The sequence below is a fragment of the Gymnoscopelus microlampas genome (assembly GCF_963454915.1).
Source record: "Gymnoscopelus microlampas genome assembly, chromosome: 11".
Taxonomy (NCBI): Eukaryota; Metazoa; Chordata; class Actinopteri; order Myctophiformes; family Myctophidae; genus Gymnoscopelus; species Gymnoscopelus microlampas.
The window spans coordinates 13314246-13333394 of record NC_139948.1 but is presented as its reverse complement, the minus strand read 5'-3'; the positions used below and the strand labels follow the sequence as shown (position 1 = coordinate 13333394).

The 19149-nt window shown below is 44.4% G+C and overlaps 1 protein-coding gene across 1 annotated transcript; it reads left to right on the top strand.

Moving 5' to 3' along the window:
- Window positions 1–2806: 2806 nt before the first annotated feature.
- Window positions 2807–18961, top strand: srrm2 (serine/arginine repetitive matrix 2). The gene is made up of 14 exons (XM_084072440.1): window positions 2807–2998; window positions 5144–5398; window positions 7021–7116; window positions 7902–8087; window positions 9444–9527; window positions 9875–9940; window positions 10034–10066; window positions 10495–10611; window positions 10766–10895; window positions 11942–14160; window positions 15190–15951; window positions 16152–16226; window positions 16747–16854; window positions 18218–18961. Exons 2-14 carry the CDS (start codon window positions 5151–5153, stop codon window positions 18273–18275), a joined length of 4182 nt encoding a protein of 1393 aa, XP_083928566.1. The 5' UTR covers window positions 2807–2998; window positions 5144–5150; the 3' UTR covers window positions 18276–18961.
- Window positions 18962–19149: the final 188 nt, after the last annotated feature.

Genomic DNA, 19149 nt, shown 5'->3' with positions numbered 1-19149 from the left:
GGCCAGTGGGACCTTTGAGGGGGTTCCCAATTCAATTATTGATAGTTAAGACCAAATATACCCACAGGTCTGTAACTCTGAGAGTGTACAAATAGAACCATACCGCCTACGGGTCCATTTGGTTCCATTTCTACAATCTTAAGAGTCATGGGGATCTGTGGCCTATTACATACCAAACTGGGGGTTCTTGAAATTAAAAAGTTTGAGAACCACTGCTGTCTGCTGTTACATACAGTTGTATGTACTTATTGTGCTGTTGGCTGCAAGTTGGTGTAGCAGTCAGAGTGTGTGACTTATTTTTCTATCAATTACACACCCCATGAAGCATTGAATTTGTGGTGTGTGTGCAGAGTGCAGACCCCCATCTGAAAAAAATTATATATTTTTGAAAATAGCAGCTCGCATTCAGACGGGTTGTGAGCTTGTAGGCCGATGCCTACGAAATAAGTTTAAAGGGCTCATATGTGGCGTATTGTAGTCGCTTCTACAACATCTGGCTCTCCGACAACAAACTCTCATTACACCTGGGTAAAACTGAATCCATCCTCTTTGGGTCCAACCCTAACCTTAGCAAGGCTGAGAGTTTCATGATCAAAGTGGGTGAAAATGTTATCACAAGAAAGGAGGAAATGACCTACCTGGGTTCCATCTTGGAGGCAAACCTCTCCGGTGACAAGAACGCTGAAAAAACGATCAAAAAGGTCCACAAAATAACACGCTATTTGTGGAGGATTGATCGTCTAGTGACTAGACGATCAATCCTCCACAAATAGCGTGTTATTTTGTGGATTATTCTTACTGACTAGACTCTAGTCAGTAAGAATACTCTGAAGACTCTTGCAGGGGCCCTCATACAAGGTCATTATGATTATGCATGCACTTCATGGTATCACAACACCTCCAAGGCCTTAACAACAAGGCTCCAAACATCCCAAAACAAACTTGTAAGGCTACTTCTTGGCCTCAATCACAAAACTCATCTAACCCATGCCCATTTTGCTAGGATTGGATGGCTTAGGGTTGAGGACAGAGTACAGCAACTTGCTATGGGCCTGGTCTTCAAGATACACCACAACATTGGGACCCCCCTGTATTTGTCAAAATACTTCCAAAATGTTAATCAAGTCCATGATCATAACACCAGAGGCAGCTCCACAAATCGTGTTCAACCCAAATTTGGCACAACAAAGGGAATGAACTCGTTCTCATGCTATTCATCAAAAATGTGGAATGGCCGACCAAAAGGAGTAAAGGAGTGTAAAACCCTACTCACTTTCAAAAATGCCCTAAAGATACACCTTCAGGAGGCTGCAATTCAAAAGTGGCCCCTGTCCAAGTCCTAACCTACCCCATGTCCTAACCTACCCCCCCCCCTCTCTCTTTCTTCTTTTGTACATATTTTTCACTCTTCATACCAGTAACCTGTAAACTGATTGTATGACATTCTGTATAGTAGTGTGTATATCTGTCTGTCTCTTATATGTCATCATGATTTGTGTGCATGGGGATCTCATCTTAAACAAGCTAAGTGCTTAATGAGCTATCCAGTTTAGTAGACCTTGTATTGCGAATTTGTACTTCCATGTACTGTTATGTACTGTCATGTACTGTTCTCATGTCTTACTAAATAAAGTACATCAATCAATCAATTATTTGGGGCTTGTTTTCATAGACTTCATTGCTTGTTTCTCTCGCAAAACCTGGCAACGCTGACCAGCGTTGCCAGGTTTGCTTATTATAAGCGACTTGGGGCCATGTCTGCTTATTATAAGCGACTTGGGGCCATAGCTTGGGGCTTATTTTTCTGTAAAGTTGCTTGTAAATATTGGTAGTTGCGGGTTGCGGTTTTTGGGCTTGTTTTTAAAGTGTCATTATTTGGGCTTGCTCTAGCCATGGTTCACATGACGCTTGTATACACAAGCGTCATGGTGCCAGTTGCCCCTGGGTTTTCGCGGATTTCTTTTTGTTTAGATTGCCAACTCTCACATGTACATAAACGTTCAGATTTCAAATATAAAGTGCTTACCACAGAGCCACGGATGTTACCTCGCGATGCGGACCACATTAAGTGCCCGTATCTCCCGTATTGTTCAATAAAAAGCATTTTAAGCCCGTCGCCGGCCATTTCCTTTTTTCAGTTTTTTTTTTTTTTTAATGTATCAGAGTGCAATACACCTCCCAACCATTAGGTGTCGCATGGTTGAAAGTATCGGAGAAAATTTGGAGAAAATGGCCGGCGATCGGATTAAAATGCTTTTTATTGAACAATACGGGAGATAAGGGTGCTTAATGTGGTCCGCATCGCGAGGTAACATCCGTGGCTCTGTGGTAAGCACTTTATATTTGAAATCTGAACGTTTATGTACATGTGAGAGTTGGCAATCTAAACAAAAAGAAATCCGCGAAAACCCAGGGGCAACTGGCACCATGACTGTCATGGAATGACAGTCATGTTTCAGGGCTAGGCTTGCTCCAATTATTATTTTATCATTATTGTTTAAACCAGTTCTCAAACATTTGCATGTCAAGGCCGAAATGTATGTATTTCTCTGCAAACCCCCCATCTGAAAATAATTTTAACGTTCAAATGTATTCAAAATATTTCACTTTTTCTTTTCAAGATCTTTTTGAAAATAGCAGATCTACCAGCTCACACAAATAGCCTATAAAGTGGTCATGTGGCTCCAGTCTAGTGGCTTCTTTTGGGCTTGTTTTCATAGACCTCATAGAGCTTATTTCTCCCGCAGAATCTGGCAACGCTGGACACGACCAACGTCATCACGTGGCCGCTGCTGCTAGGCGTGAACAGAGTAGACAGACAGGACGGTGCTAGTTAGCAGTGGGTTAGCATCACCACTTGTTTTCTTTTCACACCACACAACAGACAACAAGGCATTACCGGAGAGCCAGCCGAGGGATTTGGGAGTTTTATTTGAGTTCTCCGTCGGCGTTGAGTCGACCTCCTCCGACGTTCTCCCCGTTCGCGGAGGAAACACAGGTAATAATGTTAGCATTGTTAGCTGCGACGTTAGCTTAGAGGAGCGGGTTCGCTAGTATAGCAGCGACCTGTGTGGAGCGGCCTAACATTTAACTGTTATGGTTGTTTAATAATTATAATACCACGTTAATACATATTGTTATTAATTATTTATGCATTTTTGCACATACCCTTGAAACCCCCAAGGGATTCATTGTCCTTTAAATTGAGTGGTAATAACAGTAAGCTGTCATTTATAACTTCGTAGTACCGCGGTGTCGCTTGTCAAAAAAGATCAGAGCAGCTTATAAAGAACCGATCTACAACCATCGCGATGAGTTAACTTGGTAGCTGGTAGATCTGTAATTCTTTTTTTTTTTTAATCAAGCGACACCGTCTTAACTACGAGGTTAGTACGTACTGTATTAACCAGGCCTTTTCTAGGAGGAACAGGCCTTTGGTATGTATGACACACGTGCTTATGCGCAACAACTTGGACCAGTCTTTTGTTAGTGAGCAACATGAAGGCCAGTGTGATTCTGCGAGAGAAATAAGCGACCAGGTCTATGAAAACGAGCCCAGAAGAAGCGACTAGGCTACGGTTATTTGAAAATAGCCGATCTACAAGCTCAGAAAGCGACGCCTTGTGAGCTTGCCTTGTGAGCTTGTGATCTGCTATTTTGAAGTACAAAGAGAAAAATAATCCTGTTAAAATGTTTCAAAAATGTCCAAAATTACCTCTTTTTCCACAAATCTTGTATGGGGGTCCCTGGCTGGCACTAAATATTTTTAGATGGGTGGGGGGGGGGGCTTTGTGGACGAATACATATTAATTTGGGGGTCCTTGACATGGACTACATTATGTTTAAGAACCACCGGCTTAAACAACATTAGGAAACAAACCCAAGTAAGCAACAACACTTTAGAAACAAGTCAAAAAAAATGCAACCTTAAACTACCAATTTTTACAAGCAACTTTATAGAAAAAGAAGCCCAAAGTTGCTTATAATAAGCCGACATGGCAACATGGATGAAGGCCTGAGATGAACCTGTCCCTGACATGCTAGTCCAGTATCTGATTGGAGCTGATTCTGTTCCCATCGGGAAACAATATACTAATCTGCTCATCGGGCTCGGAAGGTTTTATTTATGCATATTACACGAATCCCTCTGCATTTTTTAGGCGTAGTAACATTTTCTGCCCTGTCCAATAATGTTACCACTACTAGAACTCATCTACGTCACCAGAAATGATGACCCGCGTTGTCTTTTTACCTAGCCGTCACATAGCGGCATATATCCATCATTTTTACACGGACACACGTACCATGAGCTAATACTCTAGAACTGTCATCATGATTTGTGTGCATGGGGAACTCATTTGAAACAAGCTCAGTGCTTTTATGAGTCTTCCAGTTTAGTAGACCTTGTATTGTGAATTTGTACTTCCATGTACTGTTGTTCTCATGTCTTACTAAATAAAGTACATCAATCAATCAATCAAAACCCCTAGGGCCTACTGAGAGGTGTCACTTTCAGATTGCCTTTTTTAGGTTGTTGAGCTTGAGATTTGAACATTGAATGTTAATTTCACAATAGCTACTGACTAGTAAAAGTTATTGACTGTCAGTATTAAAGGGTTATATCTAGACTCTAGAGCAGGGGTCTTCAACGTTTTCAGGCCAAGGACCCCCTAGCTGAGAGAGAGATGAAGCAGGGACCCCCTCTATATTGTGTAAAATTGTGTTTAAGATTATACTTTTTTTTGTTTACTTGGTCTTTTTTCCCTCTACACCTATACCTCTTTGCCAAAAAATAGCCGATCTAAAAGCCCACAACACCTCTAAAGTTCTCCTCAGAAAAGGGATGCTAGGTTTCGAGTGGTTATGGTAAAAAGAAAAATCATATCACATAAAGATTTGGCGGACCCCCTGTAGTAACTCTGAGGACCCCCTAGGGGTCCCGGACCCCCTGTTGAAGACCCCTGCTCTAGAGTTTACAAGATGTGTGTGGAAAAAAACACGCCCTTTGTGGACTATGACCAAACTGATGAATTGACTCATATTCTACTTTTACACCATTGTGGACCTAAATTTGCAGTCATGTGGAATGACGTTAACATTGTGAGTTCCCAACTTAACCCTTTTTCTTTCCCACTGTCCTCAGTGGAGACATGTACAACGGCATTGGACTGACCACTCCGCGTGGCAGCGGCACCAACGGCTATGTGCAGCGCAACTTGTCCAGCCTGCGCGCCAAGCGTCCCCGGGACGAGCGCGGTGGCGAGCGGGACGAGAAGGACAGAGAACGTCTGGAGAGTCAGCTCAACAGGCAGCCCAATGCAGACATCCTGGAGCACCAGAGGAAGAGACAGCTGGAGGTCAAGTGTGCCGAGTTGCAGGACATGATGGAGGAGCAAGGGTAAGAGGGACAGAGCCTGTATTCACGTTGGCTCAAATGCCTTTGGTTCTTCATGGGGTCTTGGTTTGACAAAAAGGCAAGCTAAGCTGTGAGGCAGCATAATAATGTGAATAGGTGGGACCGGGACGAGGTTAAAAGAATCCCTGTGTTTACAATTCTTAAAATCCCACTGGATCATATCACAAATCTAAAACATGAACAGCTGGTTGGTTTACATTTCATTTGATGGGGGTTTCTTGCATCTGTGGATTATTACACACGTGTGGCACAGTGACAGGGGTATTGCAGTCACTGTTTTATGTGTTTAACAACCATAGCTCTTACAGTTCTGATTGGAAGTGGATGAAACTTAGGGTGGACAACCTTATTTACTTCATTTCATTTGTATTAGTTTTGACCAATTCCATGGAAGAGTAGATGTTTGACATTTTGAAAGCACAACTGCGATATTGAAATACCCAACGTTAAACGTATAGGGGACAGCAGCACTGGTGGATTTCGTCAAAAGGCTTTTCTTGCGCATGTGTATGCATCTCCCCGAGTCCTTATGCTTTAGGTTTAGGATAATTGGCTACATATTTATATTATGTTCTTTTTATTCTTCATTTTAAATGCACATCTGTTTGATGCATACATGCAAAAACACTCAATTTGTTGAAACTTGTGTTTGTGAAACACATTGAATTACCTTGTTGAAATAAACTTGCCTTTCCCCTTATTATGTTCTTTACACTAGTGCCTATGACAAGTCGGGAGTGCAGGCTTCAGTTTGACTCTGGAACAACTGCACAGCATAAACAGTTAGCCATGTTTAGCATTGGTGAGACGCAATGTAAAGTTTACAAATTTTGATTAAACAGACCGTCTATGAAGCATATTCATATTTCATTTGTATTTCAAAGGTCAGTTTTCTTTCCATTGCAGATAAAATCTTGTACTTGGATCAGATGAAAAAGTACAACATGATTTGTCCGGTTGCAGTATCATCCATCAAGTTGTCCATCTAGATCTTGTGTATAGATGAAGAAAAGTATAACAAACTGTATGCTGTTCAGTCATTTAGTGTTACATAATATCCTACATTGTTTGAAAGGAATTAATACTCGAGACGTCAACTATGGTCCTAGAAATGCAGTCTGAATTTGCGGTGCAGCCTGGTATTGTAGGAACTTGGTAGATGCCCCCTGCAATGTGTTTATGTGTGTGTGTGTGGTTTCTTTTTTTATTCATCAATATACGGTGGCATTTTTGGGGACGTTTTGACGGTTAAAAAAAAATAAACTGCACAACTCTTAGTTCCACACTTTGTACGTTCTGCAGGCCGGAACCAAATGGTTTTCATACCGTTAAAATAAAGTTTAGCCAAAATCTAGCTTTTAATCTATGTACGTTCTCTTGTTTACTCTCCAGTGTCAAGACAGCTTCAATAGAAATTGTATTTCCCCTAAAAACTGGGTGGACTTCAAAACTATTATTACTACTATTCCCTGAATGATACTGTGGTCTTGTAATAGAAGAAAGAGAATTGAAATCTAAGAATTTGTAGTATTTTGACATCGTTAATTGTTCAACTATTGCACAATGTTTAAACTTTAATGTGTTGTCTCCCCTCTGCTGTCCAGATATTCTAATGAGGAGATTGAAGAGAAAGTGAACAGCTTCCGCATGATGCTGCAAGAGAAGCAGGAGCCACCACCAGCAACCACAGAGAGACCATCGTAAGTACCCATGGTGCTTTTCCATCCATCTTCCTCTTCTACTACAGATAGGAAAGCTTCATCTAAAATAAGTTGAGATGTTTATGGCCATTGCATTAAAAATACAACAAAACTTAGTTCGGTAGCAACCCTCTCCAAATACTACCATACAAATCATGAACCGTGACATATTTGTCAAGTCATAAGTCATAACGGTCTGTTGTTTAAAAGAGACCTTCAAAAAGAAAATGTTGAAGTACATAAAGTGTAGAATATAAAAAGAAAACAACCACTGGATATAAGCATATCATACCTGCCCATTGTGAGCGATGTGTGTTCTTTTTGTATGTGTGCGTGTATATTTGGCCGGAAGTCGTCCAAGTTGTCCAATTATAAGGATTATGCGCACAAGGATAATACATCATGCACCATTAGTATCAGGAATCTTTTCATGGTGGCACTGAGTTAACCAAAGTAAGGGGCAACACAAATAATAAAATAACATTTAGGCTAAATTGTTATCCTTCCCAATTCCTATATTTATCATGGTTAAAAGGCTGATTCACTACCAGGACCAGTGCATACTTCCTTCTAATGCTCAGGGCCCAGGTTCTCAAAACCTATTGGACAATAGTAATTGGATTAACTCTGGAAACTGCATGTTTCAAAACGGATTATATGAGATTCAGATCTTTGGTGATCCAGTGCTACCTTTAACCAATGTAAAATGTTGGTTCTGTGTTCAGAAATCGGATCCCGATCAAAACTTTAGAACAGGTGATTCTAGGTTTCTCTGTCTTTCTCAGGGTGACAGAGACGCATGCTCTGGCGGCAGCCAACCAGCAGAAGAACGACCGCCTGCGTGCAGCCTTCGGCATCGCCACCGACTACGTCGACGGCTCCTCCTTCCACCCCGACCGCAAGGTGAAGGAGAAGGAGAAGAGGGAGCAGGAACGCCTGGAGAAAGAGAAGCAGCAGCAGCAGAAATATGTGTGAGTAGATGAGAGGGATGGATTTGACATGGGGTGACTGAGAAGGTTCCATTTGTATAATCGTGAGTTAAATGAATGTACCGCCAGACTACCGATCCAATCTTTATATTTTCCCAGACAATACAGCTGCACAGTGCACACTTCAAGTACATTAACATGAGTAAAAATCTATCCAATTTAGGTAAGATGTGGCTTGGCGCCTCTCAAGACACTCACATGGCAGATATTACAAATGGCTGTTGGAGTGCTTTCATTTTCAATTTCTAAATCATCCAAAACTTCCTCATTTCAATTATGGCTTGCTTGTTCTGGAATGCTGTATGTCTGTAATTAAAATATTTCCTGACACTGCTGCCAGGATTCCCCTTTGCAATATGTCCACACTGCATACGAATTTTACCGGTGGTCAACAATAAGCGCACGTTGCTGCCTGGCTGATGTATGTTTTGGGTAATGTTGAACCCTAGCGTCCCTATACTGGGCATGTGCCCTGGGGGACACAGGTCAACGGAGTATATACTGTAGTGTTTAGGTGGTTAAATAACTGCAGACAGAGTGCAGTGGGGTAAATTATACAAAGGATTGGAATTTAATCGGGCCTCATTGATACCAGTCAATTAAGATATACCTTGATTTGCTCAGATCCTGTGCACTTGAGTGCAATAGATTTCTTTTAATAGTATATCTGTTCAGATAGTGAGAAAATAAAAGCAAGGTAAAAAAAAAACACCTGTCTTCTTGGCCAAACATAAGAGTGTCTGTTAAACCACTTCTGTAATAGGTTTGCTCCTTTTTTCCCTACACACCAAATCACTTTGCCAAAAGTAGCCAATCTACAAGCTCACAATGCAAAGTGCTGTGTGCTTGTAGATGTATAGAATGTTTGTCCCAGAACAGGGATGCTAGGTTTCATGAGGTTAAAGGAGTGCAAATGTGCTTGGGATTTGAGTCTTTTTTTTCTGATCTATAACATTGGCTTGGGACGGCTTTGCTCGTGTGATTTCTAAATTTATAAAGTGACAGCTTACAGTCGTCAAAATCATTCATGAACTCGGTATGACATCCCAGACTTCCCTGTTTGAGTTGGGGTGTCTGGTTTCCAGCTCTTCAGTGATTTTTTTGGCTTGGAAATAGGCTTTCCTTATTTCATAATCATTTTTGGGGGGGAAATTCCGAGGGCAGGGGAGTAGGACATTTAATTTAGACACTAACATTCAGAGTTTCAAACAATTCATACCTTCAACACCTTCGTTTCAAACACCTTTGTTCATACAAATGGCACATCTCCCCTCACTGGTATGTTACTTTGAGGTGTTATGCAGGATTATCAGGCTGTTTGTTGTCTCGCTCCCTCAGGTTACTTGAAGATTCAGACAACTCTGATTCCCCTCCCAGAAAACAGAGCCGAAAGAAGAAAAAGAAGAACAAGAGCAGAGACAGGTGAGGAACTAGTAGGTCAGCTGACGGAGGGCTACATTGAGTCAATACAGCAGCTGGGAATAAGACTATTTATATTATTTAATTATTATTTAAAAGAATTCTCTTTATTTTAAAAAGCATATTGGCAAGATAGGAGAGGGGGTTTATGGGGGATATGAAATACAGTTCAGTATTATGAGGTCAACACACTCTCTGTCCAGCTACTGGCGCACCCTAAGAAAGATGTTTAACTGCAAAAGAATGTACAGAAGTCTTAACTATTGTGAGAGTGCTCAATATCTCAGGGGCGAAATCCAAGCGCAGATGGCTTCTATAACGTTTTTAAAACATTTTCCATCTTTGCTCAGCTCGGAGAGTCCTTCCCCATCCCCTAATCGCGAGAAGAAGAAACCCAAAAAGAAGAAAAAGAAACGGTATGCCAGTTCTGATGTATGATATTGACTTCCATCATCTGTTTTCACATTTGTGACATCAGTGATATTAATTTGAAATGTCTCTTGTTTCAGAGCGGCATCAGAAGATGACGATGACAGAGATAGGTACGTAGGTGGCGCATTTCTTCTAATTCTTGGCTCTCATACTCTGTACATCCTTGTAGATTTTCTATGCACAGGGTTTAAACTATATCCTAGTGGCCAATATTGGTCTGGTTGATATATCCGCCATTATTGTACTTTTTGTTAAAAAAAATATCGCTATCGACAATTATGCAGCTGGTCCTGATTTTTAACCAGTTTAAACCTTGTGTCCCTATTTGGAGTATTTCATTGTAGGCGAAAAATGTAAAACATTTTCAGACATGTTGTGAGCTTGAAGATTGGCTATTTTTGAAAATCTTGCAATAGAACATAAAGTGGTTAATTAAAGTAAAGTTCAGTCTGTTCTTTCTTTATCAAAGTTAGTTTTGCTTATACGTTAAATGGAAACTTAAATCAAACCTAAGTTTTTCTACTTGATCCCCCCCTAGTTCTTCAGATGAGAAGCAGAAGGTGCCGACGCGGAAACGGAAGGGGAGCGATGATGGCAGTCCGCCAAAAACCAAGGTTCACAGGCGCAGGAGCGCTTCTTCAGCTTCTGCGCGCAGGTACATCACCAGATGGATTAGGTTTTTAGGGGGGCATAAAGAAGCCGCTCAGTCTGTTCTCTGCACAAAGATGATACAATTTGCAAGGCATACATTAAAGAAGCATTTTTTTCACAAACCAACCGTTAATCTTTCCCCTGCTTGTATTCCCCAGCCAATCCCCAGCCCCGCAGAAAGCACGACAGCAGGAGCAGCCAATCAGGAGACCGGATGAAGGCAGAAAGGGGCGGTCACCGGACAGACAGGGACGGGGCCGCAAGGAGGACAGTCCACATCAAAGAGAGGTCAGAAGCTGACATGTGCATCCTTTTTTACCAACCCAGTCATTTCTGCTGTTTCCTTGCATATTAACACAACACATACGTGTCGAACACAGTGTCAAAACTCCTCACAAAAAGTTCGGAAACTTATATTTGGTCTACTATTTTGTCCCCTCAATAATACTAATTGGTATTGTATTTTATATCATTGTTATCGTTGATTAGTCACCTTTACAAAGAGGTGTAACTTGTAAGGATCGGGCAATCGTGGAATGAGCAACATGGCTAAACGTGTGGGTAGCGGCCCCCCAAAAATTGCCCAAATCCCCCAATATATTTCTGTTGGTAATCGCTCTCGTTTTGAGCGTTGGTGTGTGACTGGCACCTGAGCATGGGTCCTGCAACTTTGACATTGTCTCTGGTACTGTCGTGCAAATCTTACCTGTAAATCTCTGGAAGAAAGGAACCAGTCTTCTTGGGGTGTGTTGTCTTCCTTTGACTTCACCAGTTTCACGATCCTTACAAGTTATGCCTCGTTGTAAAGGTGACTAATAAACGATTTTCACTGGGTGCACAGAAATATTGACGATGTTGCTTTTAATGATTAAGCAGCAGAATAGTCCAAATGGAACACGTTTCATTGCTGGAATACATCCATACTATTCTGCTGCCTAATAATTAAAAGTGTCTGATGTCTTTGAGTGCTGGTGTCTCCTTTAACAGAATTAGATGACAGGCAGGATAATCGTTGGGCTAGCTGTTTGTCAAATGTATTATGTTTTTTATTAAATAATGACTCCTAGTCAGTTAACTCAATTAATCAGTCAGTCAGTGGAGGTGAAGCATTGAAGACACCTTAATATAAACTAATTTGAATTATAAACGGCTCGGTTGCGACTATCAATTTATCAAACCAGTCAAATTGTATGGTTGAAAATGTTAACTTGCCATGTGGCAAGTACATTTGACCCCCAACTTAACATTGCAAGTGACATCTGAAGTTTATTGTAGTTTTCACCCTAGACCTAGAGGATCTGATGTAGCAATTTATTTCATTCTTTGTATTTCAGAAATCTCAGAGAGCCCACAGCTCCCCCGAACACCAGCAGAGGTCCAACAAGGAGAGGGAAAGGGAGCACATGAGGGAGAAGGAGAAGGTCTCCTCCAGGAGAAGGCACGACTCCTCGTCACCTTCTCCACCGGCACAGCAAGAGAGAGGCAGGCGCTCCAGGAGCAGAGAGAGGGAGCGGGAGAATGCTAGGCGCTCCAGGAGTGGGGACAGGGAGAAAGTTAGGCGCTCGAGAAGCAGAGAGCGGGAACGCGAGAAAGCTGCACGGTCCAGGAGTGCGGAGAAAGAGAGGCGGCCAAGAAGCAGAGAGAGGGAAAAGGAGAGAGCCAAACAGCCAGAAAGTGGAGAGAAGGAGCGAGGTAGGCGGTCTAGGAGCAGAGAAGCCCAGCAGGACAAAGGAAAGAAAGGAGCCGTGCAAAGGAGCAGACACGACTCCTCCTCTTCTCCCTCTCCGCCTCCTAAAACGGAGAACAGGCGTGCCAGGAGCAGAGAGAATGAGCGAGAGAAAGAAGGGAAGAAACAGGACAAAAAGCAGAGACATGACTCGTCGTCATCATCTTCATCATCATCCTCCTCCTCCTCTTCCTCGCCTTCGTCGCCACCGGAGCCAGCGGAAAAAAAGCGGGTGAGTAGAGAAAGGAGCGAAGAACCGGAGCGCAGGAAGGAGAAAGCGCCATCCCCAAGGGGCTTAGACAACCGAGAGGACAGGGAGAGGGGAAAGGAGAGGGAGGCATCTCCTCACGGACAGAGAGGAGACAGACCGAGGGACAGGCAGCCGCCACACCACTCCCCATCGCCAGCCCCGCCCTCATCTCTCACCAATGGCCGCCCAAAGGAGCGGGGGCTTGAGGAGAGGAGAGACCGGGAGCAGGACGAGAGAGGCAAGGACCGGGACTCGAACAAAGACAGACGAGAGAGTGGGAAGGAGCGCGAGCGAAGCCGGGATCGCGGCAGGGACAGGGACTCGAACAAAGACAGACGAGAGAACGAGCCCGAGCGAAGCCGGGACGGCGGCAGGGAGAGGGACACCAACAAAGACAGACGAGAGAACGAGAAGGATCGCGAGCGAAGCCGGGACGGTGGCAGGGAGAGGGACTCCAACAAAGACAGACGAGAGAGTGAGAAGGAGAGGGTGCGAAGCCGGGACAGCGGCAGGGAGAGGGATGCGCCGAGATCCGGTCCTCAGCCTTCCAGTGCTCAGACACCATCCTCAGAGGAGCGGCGCCCAGACGGCCCCACCGGAGTGGAGAGGAGGATGGACCGAGACAGAGCCCTGGAGAAGGGCAGAGTCGAAAGGCCGTCAGAGACGGACAAAAGACGCACAAGGGATCCGAGCCCTCCGGAAAAGAAGCGTGAGAAGGAGGCCAAGAAAGGGAAAGAGAGCAGTAGCAGCAGCAGTGATAGCGATAGTGACAGTGACAGCTCCTCTTCCTCCTCTTCATCCTCCTCCTCTTCATCTTCCTCTTCCTCGTCTTCAGAAGATGAGGGTAAGGCGAAGAAAGCCAGCGCGACAGGGAAGGACAAAAGCTCCCCAGTGAAGGTGAAGGTGACCCCGCCCCCTCTGGTCCCAGCTCCTGCCATCGGCGCTGCCTACCAGAGGTATTTAGCCAACGGCGGAAGGGAGAGCTCTGCCTCCGGGGACAGAGATGGACAGAGGCGGGATGAGAGAGGAGCAGGAGAAGGCGTGGAAAGGCCTCTCCACAGATCGCCCGTCGAAGACCGATGCGACGAGCAAGCCAGAGGCCAGGAGCGATACAGTCCCACGCAGGTGGACAGTCCCAGCCCCCCTCCTCCCTCGCCGCCCTCGCCGCCCCGGAGGATGGCCCCTGCAGATCCCGAGAGAGGGAGGGAAAAGGAAGAAGCCAAGCATCCAGAAAGGTATAGCCCAGCGGTGAGGACGTCACCCCCTCCGTCCCCGAAACCACCCGCCGTCCAGCAGCGCCGTTCGCCCTCCCCTGCGCCTCGCCGCACCCCACCGCGGCAATATCAGGACCCCCCGCCTCGCTCCAGAGGGAGACACTCTCCTCCTCTGGCCCGCTCCCCGAGACGCAGCCGAAGCCGGGAGCCTGACCGGGACAGAGAAAGAGAGAGGCAGCGGGATAGAGACCGTGAAAGAGACCGAGAGAGAGGGGCGAGAGACAGGGAGCGTGATCGCTCCCGAGAGAGGTTCGCTAGAAGGAGCAGGTCTAGAAGCCCAAGGAGACGCAGTCCCGCCTACAGGTAATGTGACATTAGATATAGAGCCTCTCTGTATCCAATAACCCTTGATTTATACTTGTTTGCGCGTCGTGTTGCACATCGAAAATAGCCTGTCTGTTTGCTTGTAGATTAGCTATTTTCGGTGTGTGACACCAGCGTGCAACTAAGTATAAATCACTGTTTATGTGAAGCAAGGGATAACGAACAATGAGCTGGTTGTTATTAAGAAATAAACCTTGACAGGATGATTAAGCGTTATTTCTCAATCATGATCAGCTCACTGTTTGTTACAAGGCTACTTAAATTTATTATTGACAAAATATAACAAAATGATTTAATTGATTTATAAAATTATTCAATTGCTTACGGTAAAGGAAATGGTCCTTTACATTATGCCAAGTCCATCAACACGTTGTGCATCACGGTCGGCTCTCAAAACTCCGTATGGCGTACGACAAAGTATACATTCGGCTGTAACATGTGCAGTGCCAGTGTCGGGTTAACATAGTAACGTGAAATAATAAATCCTGCCGCTGAGGGATAAATTAATCACCCGCCCGGTCCGCCCTCCCCTGTAACTAAAGTAACTCGGCATCGAGCAGTGAACTCACATTTCAAATCACATTGATTGACTTGTGATGTAAACAACTGACACGTTTCAAGACTTGACATGCATTCCTGCGTTGTCAAGCTTGCAATATTGCGCTTTACATTTAATTTGGCTATATTTTAAGACCATTACATTTGGACTCCAATCGCCGATTGCCAATACATTGACCAATTAGAATTGAGCATTCAACCAAGCCAATAACTCATAATTCACAACATCTCCACTTGTATAGGGCAGCAAACTTCCATCCAAGTAGTTGGATCTTGAAATGTGTCTGCATTAAGCTGTAACCGGGTGGTATTTTTTCACCATGAATTAGATTTTTGAGCAGGGAAATTACAATGAGTCTCAAAACAAAAAAAAAGCTCAACTCTAAGTCATACGTTTATTTTATTCATGGTATTCTGATAAACCTATTGCCCTGTTTTGTCTTCTCCAAGATCCCGACGCTCCCCCTCTCCCCCACGCAGGAGGAGGAGCAGCCGCTCACTCTCCCGGGAACGAGCGAGAGAAAAGGAACGAGAAAGGGAGCGTGAGCGCAACAGAGAGCGGGAGGCAGAGCGAGCGCGTGAACGGGAGGCCGATCGAGCGCGTGAACGGGAGGCTGAGAGAGGCCGCGAGCGAGAGGCAGAGCGTGAACGGGAGCAAGAACGGAGGGAGCGCCAACGGCAGAGAGATGCTCCCCCGCCCGCTCAACGTCGCTCTTCCTCTTCTTCATCCTCCTCCTCTTCGTCCTCTTCTTCCTCCCCGTCGCCCTCGCCACCCCGCGAAAAAAAGGAGGCCCCCCCTGCCGAGAAGGGTCCAAAGGCGTCGTCGGAAACCAGGGACAAGAAGATGGAGCAGCCGGACAGAGGGAGGAGAACTGAAGCCTCCCCGCCTCATGTGCCCTCCAAAGACAACAGAGGCCATGCCACGGAAGCCAGGCGTTCTGACCCGGCCCGCAGTGCGTCGCCGCCCAGCCACAAAGCAGACTCCAGGGATTCGGTTAGAGACACCTCGAAGAATCGGTCTCCACCGGCGGCCGCTCAGCCTGCCGAGCAGGCCAGCAGGACGCAGAGCGGCAGGGTGAATGGGAAGGGGGTCAAAGAGGCAAAGAAGGGCAAAAGGAGCAGCAGCTCCAGCTCCTCCTCTTCCTCATCTTCTTCCTCGTCTTCATCAAATTCGTCGGATAGCTCTGACTCCGAGGCGGAGCAGGTGAAAGGGTGAGCCTACGTTACTGAATACATTACAGATGGTATAACTACAAAGGCATACAGAGTTACTGCTTTGATTGGTATTAACTGAAAATAGGCGTCACAATGTGCTGTGAGCTTGTAGATATGCTATATTTGCCAAATGTTTGTTTGCCGAATAGAGACATGTGCATAATTCATCTCTTGTTCTTTTTTCCGCCCCTTAACAGAAAGACCACTGCAGCTCAGAGCTCCTCATCTTCATCATCTTCCTCTGAAAGTGAAAAGGAAACCAAGAAAAAAAGGTGAACAGAAAATCTTACTTCCAGGTTTTACTTTGAAACATTTGATATTTTTTCCTGACCCTGTGTCCTGTGTGGAACACTGACATACAAGCTAGAACCACCAGACACTGGGGTGTATTTCTCATGTCAGTTGGTACCTCTGCCTTTGTCTTTAAAGGTTTAGTTAGCAAATTTTATGTCTATAGTTTTTGCCCCTTATGGAATGAGGTGCTACTTTCCAAGCGTGTTGCCAAAAGCTTTGTAGTTATTGCTGCCTTCCACAGTTCTTTCACAAATCCCAAATGCACGCTCAACATGACCTGTTGGGTCCATTTGGTTCCATTTGTACACTCTCAGAGTTACAGACCTGTATACAGGGTCCATATGGATCCCCCATAGGAATCGTTAAAGGGAACCACTAAGGAATGGGACCGTCAAGAGGGAATCGGATCCCGACCCTAGACAGCCAGCACTATTTTTGAATTTGTATGAAAATAAATATCTGTTCTTCTGGTGATTTTAACACTTATTTGCCCACCAGCCCGCCTAAACCTTCCAGGGTGCCGGCAGATTCACTGAGGGATTCTCGCTCACTCAGCTACTCTCCCCCGAGACACAGGAGAGCTGCACATTCCCCGTCCACTCGCAGGTCTGTAACTGACAGAAAGAATGTGTACCTTGAATAAATTACATTTCTGCTCTGTCTCCATGGAAGGGAGGGTGGAATTTTGCCTATGCCAGATGAGGCAAGCGATATATTGTACTATAGAGTATACATTAGGCATAAGTCACTCATGCACAAACTCATGTCTTGCTGTCATGTGCATAGATCCTCCATGGATATTTTGCACAGTGACTATTGTATTGCTTTGAGTGTCCAAAAGTAACGTTTTATACGCTGACTAGGATTATCCACTTGACAAAACTGTCAGCAGTATTATGCTTTATTTCTCACAGTAAATCACTGTGGGCCAGTCCTTTTCAACCTCATCTCATTAATGCTCATTATAAGATGGCACAATTTCAGGCTTATCTGGTAAGCTGTGCACAGTTCAGAAACCTGCCCACCAATTACATAATAGGCTCTATGCACAGCAGCCATTTCGGAGAAAAATTGGGCCTCTTCTCACTTCCTTCACAGGTGTTACCAATGATACTAATGAAGGCTCTGTTCCATTCTGGTCAAACAGAGTCAGGGTGCTGATATTGTGCATGTTGGCTCACTGGAAATACTAGTGGGTCTCAAAGTGTGGTCCAGGGACCCTCATGGTTCCTTGAGAGGGTGTAACTCTGAGAGTGTACAAATGGAACCAAATGGACCCGGGAGGGTCCATTTGGTTCCATTTGTACACTCTCAGAGTTATGGGGGTCCTTGAAATTAAAAAAGTTTGAGAACCACTGTGCTACACTAAATGGAACAGAGCCTTCATTAGTGTCATTGGTAACACCTGTGAAGGAAGCAAGGAAGGGGCCCAATTTCTGTCCAATATGGCTGCTGTGCATGGAGCCTATTGAAGGGGATTCAAAGCTACTTTCTCTTCCTGGAAAGTCAGCATGCTGAAATAGAAGCCATTATTCTTGATTGATTTATTCTTAGTTGCGTGCTGGTTTCGCACATCAAAATGAGTAGATCTACAAGAACACAACACGTTGCACCGTGATGCTTTACAAAGTTGTATTTAGGCTTCCACCATCAACAGCGACTCAATTCTTGCCTAATGTAGTAGACCATAAAGTAGTTGTTTATTGTCTAATATAAAAACATAGTCAATAGTAGTTAATTTGATAAAGCAAGTTTTGTTATTGTCTCTTTGCAACATTTATATTCCCATTTGGCACTCTGATACTATCTCAGCCTTTTTTATTTTTTGTCGAATTTGGATCGCCAGTATCTCTATTCATGGATAAAAATATATTGTAATTTGGAGAACCAGAAGAATCAGCTCAACCTTAATCTACTGTTGGAATGTAGTGTTGACTATCGGCTTTTTCCTCCCTTGTTTTCTCATCAGGACCGACGGTAAGCGCTCGCCGAGCCGCTCTCCGAGCAGCAGACGACGAAGAAAATGAGCCTGCAGTTCGGACCCTTCAGTCCTTTGCCATTTAAGCACCCCCAACCCAAAAGAATGGTCGCTGGTCTGTACTATGGACTGCATAGCCAGTGGTCAGATTAGCTACGTAGCTGTGACTGATGAGGGAGCCCACTTTGGTTCTGGGATCACTTCTGAATAGTCAAGTCAGCTGAATTTGTAATTTACTAATTTCTTTGTATGATCTGAAGGAGTGGTAGAGGAGGCAGAACTGTAAGCGAGACGAGATTAGCTGGTGGGAGAGTTGCACTATCACATACCCATCCACACACATACACGTACATTAACCTGATTTATACTTATTTGCGGACCAGTGTCTCGCACCAAAAATAGCCGATCTACAAGCTCACAAACACGTGAGCTTGTAGATCTGCAATGTTCAGTGCAAGACGATGCGTAACCAAGTTTAAATGAGGCAATGCAGGCGGCAACTGCACACTGATGTAAGATAAATGTAACCCAATGAAAGAATGTTAACTTGGCTCTCCTCTGCCCTCTGTGCTGTCTGTCTGGCATTGTTCTAAATGTAGATACAGTATGAGCCGTCTGTATTTTGTTTAATCTTAACTGAACGGATGTGCCCTTTCCATGTAATGTGATTAGGAGGTACAATATTATGTGGTTCATTTCTTTGTTGCAAATAATAAAATGTGGTTGTACCTTTTAGTTGTGTCACATTCATTTCCTGCACTGTAAATTTACTGTTACAGCAGTGACATAAGTCAGAATAGCCTCAAATATACATATGTGAGGAAAATGTCATTGGGATAATTGTGAACTGTGAAGTCCAGTAGGGCTGTACTAGGCCCCCTCATGTATTCATTTTACAGTTTAGACTTTGTGCTGTAGCGTGA

What these genes read in the sequence shown, in the direction of transcription:
- srrm2 (XM_084072440.1), top strand. Translation starts at nt 5,151, where the DNA reads ATGTACAACGGCATTGGACTGACCACTCCGCGTGGCAGCGGCACCAAC. An exon ending in GACATGATGGAGGAGCAAGG is followed by an intron (nt 5,399 to 7,020) that starts GTAAGAGGGACA and finishes TCTGCTGTCCAG; the next exon opens with ATATTCTAATGAGGAGATTG. An exon ending in AAAAAGAAGAAAAAGAAACG is followed by an intron (nt 9,941 to 10,033) that starts GTATGCCAGTTC and finishes CTCTTGTTTCAG; the next exon opens with AGCGGCATCAGAAGATGACG.